This window comes from Octodon degus, unplaced genomic scaffold, assembly GCF_000260255.1.
Source record: "Octodon degus isolate 3935 unplaced genomic scaffold, OctDeg1.0 scaffold00083, whole genome shotgun sequence".
Taxonomy (NCBI): domain Eukaryota; kingdom Metazoa; phylum Chordata; class Mammalia; order Rodentia; family Octodontidae; genus Octodon; species Octodon degus.
In genome coordinates this window covers 9,619,734-9,627,580 of record NW_004524659.1, presented here as the reverse complement: position 1 = coordinate 9,627,580, position 7,847 = coordinate 9,619,734, and the positions used below count along the sequence as shown (strand labels likewise).

At 36.7% G+C, this 7,847-nt stretch overlaps 1 protein-coding gene across 5 annotated transcripts in view; it reads right to left on the bottom strand.

The window, feature by feature from the left end:
* The window catches only part of LOC105742923 (zinc finger protein 585A), an 18,333-nt gene that overhangs the window by 5,350 nt on the left and 5,136 nt on the right, over positions 1 to 7,847 (bottom strand). For 4 of the 5 annotated variants that reach the window (XM_023721575.1, XM_023721573.1, XM_023721576.1 and 1 more), the window contains exons 3-4: positions 517 to 643; positions 154 to 246 (exon numbers count right to left, since the gene is read on the bottom strand). In XM_023721575.1, the coding sequence (XP_023577343.1) occupies positions 154 to 246; positions 517 to 643 (220 nt within the window). The remainder of the gene's footprint in view (positions 1 to 153; positions 247 to 516; positions 644 to 7,847) is intronic. The other variant, XM_023721577.1, reaches the window with a different exon arrangement.

Here is a 7,847-nt window from a genome sequence, read left to right as displayed (position 1 = left end):
CTCAAACAATACAAAAATGTCAAAGAGTCATCTTAGTACCATTTTAGTGTCTATCTTAAAATAGCTGATACTTTCCTAAAGCTATTTTCCTAAAATAGCTTTCTTCCTTTCCTAAGTATCCCTTTTTTTCCTCTCTACCTGGGTCACACTCACCCTGACAGCTCTGATGTGAGCTATCACCCTGTGATGTCCATGGCTCCTTTTCTTGCTCTAGGATGAAAACCTCTGGCTCAGGAACTTGATACCCTGTTCATAGGAAATGATAAAGAACTGGTTCCAGGTAATTATTTTTCAGAGTCCAATCAACTTAATGTTCAGTGGGGGTTTGTTCTTAAAAAAAATAATCATGTATCTTTATAAACTGCATAATATTAGCAGTACCCGAAGGAGGCAGAGACTCTTGAACAAATCAAGGTTCAAACCATCACATATCTAAGATGTCACAGTATTGATCCAATTGAGAATTGACACCTTCCCAGTGGACCTCTTTACAGAGGCCAAGTAGCTTATGCTTACCTACTGAAAGCAGATGGCTGTAGGTCTCCTGCATTACGTCCCGGTAAAGGTTTCTTTGACCAGGATCTAGATGTTGCCATTCCTCTCTGGTAAAATCGATAGTCACATCTCTGAAGGACACCGATCCCTGTAATGACAAATTCGCATTCAATGTAAATACTCAGCTTCTGAAAAAATTATATTTGGGAGTGTGGAACATGAGTTTGTTTTCATTAATGTAAGTTTTCTTTTTAAAAAACTCATCCCGAGTGATGCCAGTAAATGGTTGACTGGAAACCCTAGTTCTCATTTCACCAACAAAGGCAGTTGAAACAATAAATAATTACATTTTGATGAAAATACCTAAAGTAGAGTCCCAGAGCACATGGAAAGAGTAGCAGGAAATGAATAGAGCACATAAATCTAGGATGACCACATATATAACAAATCCCACAAGCCCACCCCCCTTAATGGAGATCAGCTCAGAACTAGAAGGGGACTCTTCTCTTCAGGGAAAAGGACTCGGGTAACCATCACTACCTTGAATACCTACAGTCCTCACCACTGAGGACTCTTAACAGTCCTCATGAAAGATAAGCTCAGCTGCCTAAAGCTCACACAGCAGCACTCCCTAAATGAGCTGACACCAAACCCTGCCTTTATGCACCATCATGCTGAGTACTTCCTGCTCCAGGGATTAGTAGCCAGAGTACCTTTTCATCCCTGAAGCTTTGTGGTCACTGAAACACGCCAGGCTAGTGGCCTACTAAAGCTGAGACAAACTACCCTATGGAATTAAAATACTATGAAGCCATTTCATTCACCCCTACTAACTGCTGCTATATCCTGCATCTTGAGGCCTTAAGTGAAGTAATGCCCTACCTCCTGTGGAAAGATTGTGTCTTGTCTATCCAGGGAAGTCACACCTTCCTGTGCCTGAGCTGAAACAGCATATCAAGCCAAGCAACAACACATCCCAAGCTGTTCTAACACAGTAGCCCAAGTTTCAGGGAAACAGCATTGGCTGAGCTGTAAGCTCCACCACAGAGGGAGTAAATGTTCTGCTTCACTGGATTTAGACTAGTGCTTAGAGTCTGAGCTGCATGGACACAGTCCTGACGAAGACATACCCTACCCCAAGTAGTATAGTCACAACTGTACCACTTCCTGTTCTCCAGGGTCTAAGCAACAGCCACACTCTGCCATTCTTGGCTTTTTTGTAGCTGCACTTGGCTGTGAGAAATCTGAGTAGTGCCATGTGATACCATCACCATTTGGTTGAGTCATCATTATGCATTATCCCTTGGGGCCTCATTTGTCACTATGCCCTATTAGTTCTGATTCCTGAATTAAAGCTGTACCATGCTTCCCAAGCCCAACCCTCTAGAGCATTCCTTCTTCTCTGGAGTGGAGCCAGTGCCCCCAGGATCAGAGTCATAGCTATAACTCAGATTTCACACTCAAGCTACTGTGGGTGCTTCAGAGTCACAGACTGGCTTTATGAATAATCTGCATTCAATTCTGACTAGAGTGAACCTGCATCCTTAAAACACAGGTGATACAATAGGTTAGTCTCTAAGCCCAGGACCCAGCTACCAGCTGTAGAAATATAGATACGAAATAAAAGCATAATGTCCCAAGGGAGCAGGAAGCCATAGAGCCCAAGAAGAGCTGCTATCTCTCACTGTAAATCCCAGAAAGCTGGGATTCAAGGCTGCAGATAACAGCTTCTCCTTCTGGTACCCTGTTCTTTGATCCCTTGCTTGGGATGTTATCAGCTAGCATGTGTGGACCTAGTGTTAGACAAATGGTGGAAGTCAATAGAGATAGTGGTTTGTATTCACTTAAGTAATTATGTACATTCCTTAGCTTGCCTTTAGCCCTCAATAAATGTGAGATGCTTCTGAGGCCCTGGGCTCACTTGGAGAGAGACTAATCTCAGTGAGACCTCTGAGGGGCCGGGAGATGGCTCAGTAGAATAAGCGCTTCCCTGGCAAATGCAAAGGCCTGAGTTCAATCCCCAGTTCTGGAAAAAAAAAAAAAAAAAAAAAAGAATACATCAGTGAGACCTCTGAAGCTACGTTCATCAGGTCTTCTCATCATTTCTTTTGGCACCGACCCATAACATACAACACCAGCCTAAGCATTTGGATCCTGGAACCCAGCACTGCTGTAGTTGCTTGTACACATCAGACTTGGAATAATGAACAATCACCTCACTAACACTCACCATTGTGGGGAAAATAAGAAAAGGAGCACCCCAAAAGCCCTTGTCACTATGGACCTTAACAACCTACATGTTGTCACTGTTGCTACACATTCCTACAGCTGAGGCTGCTGAGGCAGTGACAGATGCTGATGTTGATCAAAGCCTAAGAAACCATTTGGAGGATATACCACATCTACTTGGAACCAGAGCTACCATAATCTTATCAATCAGGTGAAAGTCTTTGCCTATAAAAGTCTCTCTAAAGCATGTATGAGTTATTTCTTGATTTTTGAGACAGGATTTCACTATATAGTTTTTAGTTGTTTTGTTTTCGTACTGGGGATTGAACTGAAGACCTTGTCAGCCAGGCGCTTATGCCACTGAGCTATTTCCCTGACCCTCACTATGTTTTTTTTTTTTTTCTTTTCAAAGTTTTATTGATAAACATATAGCAATGAGACAGTTTCAAATCAAATCGAAAGTACAGTTTCAACAAATAATACACTGCATATATTCTTCTTAGTGGTTAATTGCTGTACAAGATGCAGACTTGTGATCCTACTTACAAACACCATTAGAAAAAAAATCATTCTATTCATTAAGAGAATGCAACTATATATCTATCCCAACCACTTTGAATACACAGATACAAAATGGACATTCATAGTTATACCCCAATTTTTTTTAAGTTCCGTTGTTGAATATTATAGGTGTTATGTAGTTTTGATTCGCCTTGAACTTACAGCGATCCTCCTGCCTCAGTTTCCCAAGTCCTGGGATTACAGGTGTGCATAACTACACCTATTTTCTGCAAGAGGTAATTTTTCCATTAGATGTGTAGACATCAACATGGGGACATGTGATACATAAAAAAGCAAGAGAATGACACAACTGAACCTAAATAACTAGAAATATACAATTGCCTGAAAAGAATTTATGAGAATCTTAAGGACACTGCAGCTAGGTATGGTGTACATGCCTGTAATTCCCACACTCTGAAATGCTGAGGAAGAAAGATCACAGTTTTGAGCCCTAAGCAACTTAGCAAGGACCTGTCTCAAAATGAAAAATGCAAAAATATTAACTCAGTATACTTTAGTTTAGCTAATGCAAAGGTCCTTAATTCAACTGTCAGTACTGAAAAGAATGTAAATCATGACAACAAAAATATAAATTCTTAGGGAATGTTAAAATTCTTGTTTTTGCATGTGAATAAAATATTTCTCAGTATATCTTAGTCTGTTATAAATATTTTAAGTCTTATGTTAAACACAAAGAAAAATGTTACAGCAGATACACAATACAACAAGTAATCAAAACTCAGTACTATAGAAAATCACTAAATCACAAAGATAAACAATAAGTGAAGGAGAAAGGAGCAAACGATCTATAAAACAACAAGGAAATAACAAATTTTAAAAACCACAGAAGTCCTGCTATATCAATAAGTATTTTGAATGTACATGGACTAAGTTCCAATGAAAAGACAGAGTGGCTAAATGAAATTAAAAAAAAAAAAAAAGAAAAAACAAGATCCAGAGCTGATCACAGTGGCACATGCCTGTAGTCCAAGCTACCTGGAAGTGTGAAGCAGGAGAACTGCTTGAGTACATGCGTTTGATACCAGTCTGTGCACTACAGTAAGGACCAGTATCAAAACAAAAACACAAGATCTGACTAAATGTGGCCTGTAAGAGATCAGCTTTAGCCTTAAGGACATGCATAGGCTAACATGAAAGAGCAGAAGTGGGCCAGGTATATAGGTCAGTGGCATAAGTGCCCGCCTGGCAAGTGTAAGGTCCTGAGTTCAATCTCTGGTACAAAAAAAGAAAAAGAAAAAAAAGAAAGAAAGAAAAGAAAAGAAAGGATAGAAATTATTCGATGGACATAGTAATCAAAAGAAAGTGGGGTAGCTATTAATATATCAGATAAAGTAGACTAGACTTCAAGTTTAAAACTGTCACAACAACAGACAAAGCAGGTTAATGAGAAAGGACTCAATTCACCAAGAGGACATAAGAATCATGTAAGTCGGGCCTGGGGAGATAGCTCAGTAGAATAAGTGCCTGCCTGGCAAGCACAGGGTCCTGAGTTCAATCCCCGGTACTGGAAAAAAAAAAAAAAAAGAATCACATAAGTACCAAACATCAGTTCAACAAAACACATAAAACAAGTATTGATGGATATGATGGGAGAAATAGATTACAATACAATGACAGTTGGAGATAACTTTAACTTCCCACTTGCAACAAAGAATAGATTAAACAGACAGAAAACTAATATGAAAACACTAGATTTTAGACAATATAGACTTAACAGGCACATAGAACTTTCTATTCAATAGCAAAATAATATATATTCTTCTCAAGTGTACATGGAACATTCTCCAGAATACACCATAGAGTTGCAATACATATCTTAACAAATTCAAAAAGATAAATCCTCTGATATCAAGTACTATTTCTGAATATAATGGTATTTAACAGGAAGAATTTTTGAAAAATTACAAATATATGTAAATTTTAAAATAGCTTTCTGACCAACCAATGAATCCATAAAAAAGAAACCATAAGAAAAATTAAAAATTTGAGACAAATGGCAACAGAAAGAGCATATTCTAAAACCTATGGGATATAGCAAAAACAGTACTAAGAAGGACCTTTATAGATAAAAATGGCTAAACTAAAAAAGAAAAAAATTCTAAATAAACAGTGAACATCATGGCTTAAGAAAATACTTAGGAATACTTAGGAATCAATCTCACGAAGTAAAAGATTTCTATAGTGAAAATTATAGTACTCTCAAATGAGCTCAAAGAGGATTTCAGAAAATAAAAGATACCAGTTGCTCCTGGATAGGATGAATGAACATTGTGAAAAACACAAAATTGGGGACAGGGAGATGGCTCAGTGGAATAAGCATTTCCCTGCAAGCGCAAGGGCCTGAGTTCAATCCTTGGTTCTGCCAAAAAACAAAAACAAACAAAAAAAAACCTCAAAAACTTAGTAGTTCCATCTCTGAGTGTTATTTGAAGATGACATTGACTTCTATAGTATTTCTGTTCTCCTCCAAATGAATAATTTTCAAAGTAGTCTTTCACATAATTGACAATCTCCATGTATACAGAATACTTTTCCACAATGAATGCATAGGCTTTGACTACAATGTGACGCCATTCTTAAGGATAGCATTTTTGTCCACCAAATTTTTTCCCACATTTTGATATGAAGTTACTCCCCATTATGAGGGGAATTTCTTATTTTTTAAATGAAAATTTTTGAGGCCAGCAAAATAGCTCAGCATAATTATTAGTATGGTATTAAAAAAACAATAAAAAACTCTTAGCTACACTAAGAAAAACAGGCAGAACCCAAATATATAAATTCAGAAATTAGATATTGTAACAGACACCTCTGAAATCAAGTCTCATAAGAAACTATTATGAACAAGATATGCCAACAAATTTAATAACCTAGTAAAAAATAGATAAAAGTTTTAAGTAAACACAGCCTGCCATGGTTGAATCAGAAATAGAAAGTCTGAATAGGACAATACAAAGAAATTATAGTAGTAATAAGAGTTTCCTCTCAAAGAAAAGCCCAAGACTAAATCATTTTATTAATGAATTCTAATAAACTTCGAGAGGAGCAAACCAATACCTGTTAAATTTTTGCAAAAAATAGTGCTGGAGGGAATATTTCCTAACACATTTTATGAAGCCAGCATTATATTGATACTTAAGCTAGACAAAGCTACCACAAGAAAAGAGAACATTGTATATTTCTAGTGAATACCAATACAAAAACCATCAATGAAATATTGGCAAATCAAACTCAATACATCAAAAGGATTATATGGAGTGATCAAGTGGGATTTCTCTTTGGAACACAAGGCTGGTATAGCATTCCGTGACATTTACAGACTGAAAGATAAAAACCACATGATCATATCAGTTAGCACAGAAAAAAAGTATTTGATAAAATTCAACAGCCTTGCTTAATTATAAAGACCAACTCAGGTTAGGTAAAGAAGGAAAGCACCTCAACATAATAATAAAGAGCCGATGGAACCACAAAAGATCCCAAAGAACCTCAGCAATTCTGAATTTTAAAAAAATCTGGAGACATTATACTTCTTGATTAAAACTATAATTGGAAGAGTATACCGTCGTCATAAAAACAGACACACAGACTAATGGAACAGAGTAGCACAGAAATAAACCACAATACTAATTTTTTTTAATAAGGGTATAACACACATGTACACACACACAGAAGGGAAAGTATCTCTTCCATAAATGATGCTGTACTTTTAAAACTTATTATTTTGAGACAGGAACTTCAGTCACTAATTTACAGGCTGGCTTCAAATTTCCAGTCTACCTGCCTCAATCTCCCAGATCTGCCGCCACACCCAGCTATCATTCTTTTTTTTTCTTGGTCATCACCACAAAGAAGCAACTTGTGTTTCTGCCAAATATCTTTACCAATTTATCATCTTTGTCTTCCATGTAATTTACTTCTTCCTTTATCATTTTTAGTCCTTATTGTTATTTTACATTTATTGAGTTGTTCATTTTTTAATAATTAAAACCATAACTCATACCTTGGACTTATTTTTCTTTTCTTCAAACTTCCAGGAGTCCTTAAAAAGGCATTGAAATCTGTATTCCCATCCACAACAACTACAGTTTAGCTTTACTACATAAACTTTAAAATGTAGTACGCTATTTACTGAAATGGTTTTTTAATTGTGGTAAAATACATGTAAGTAAACTTACTGTTTTAATTATTTTTAGTGGCATTAAGTCCATTCACAGACTGAAAGATAAAAATCACACGATTATATCAATTGACACAGAAAAAAGTATTTGAAAAAACTTTTTATTTCTAATCTAAAACTGTGGTCAAAGAACAGGATCAAGGGGCCAGGGATATAACTCAGCAACATAAGTGCCTGCTGGTACCAAAAAAAAAAAAGGAAGAAAGAAGGCCAGGGAGATAGTTCCATAGAGTAAGTGCTCAGGGTCCTGAGTTCAATCCCCGGTACCACAAAAAATAAAAGAAAAGAAAATAAAAAGAAAAGAAAAAAGAAACAACACCACCCCCCCAGGATCAATATATGAATATTCTAGCAAAAAAAA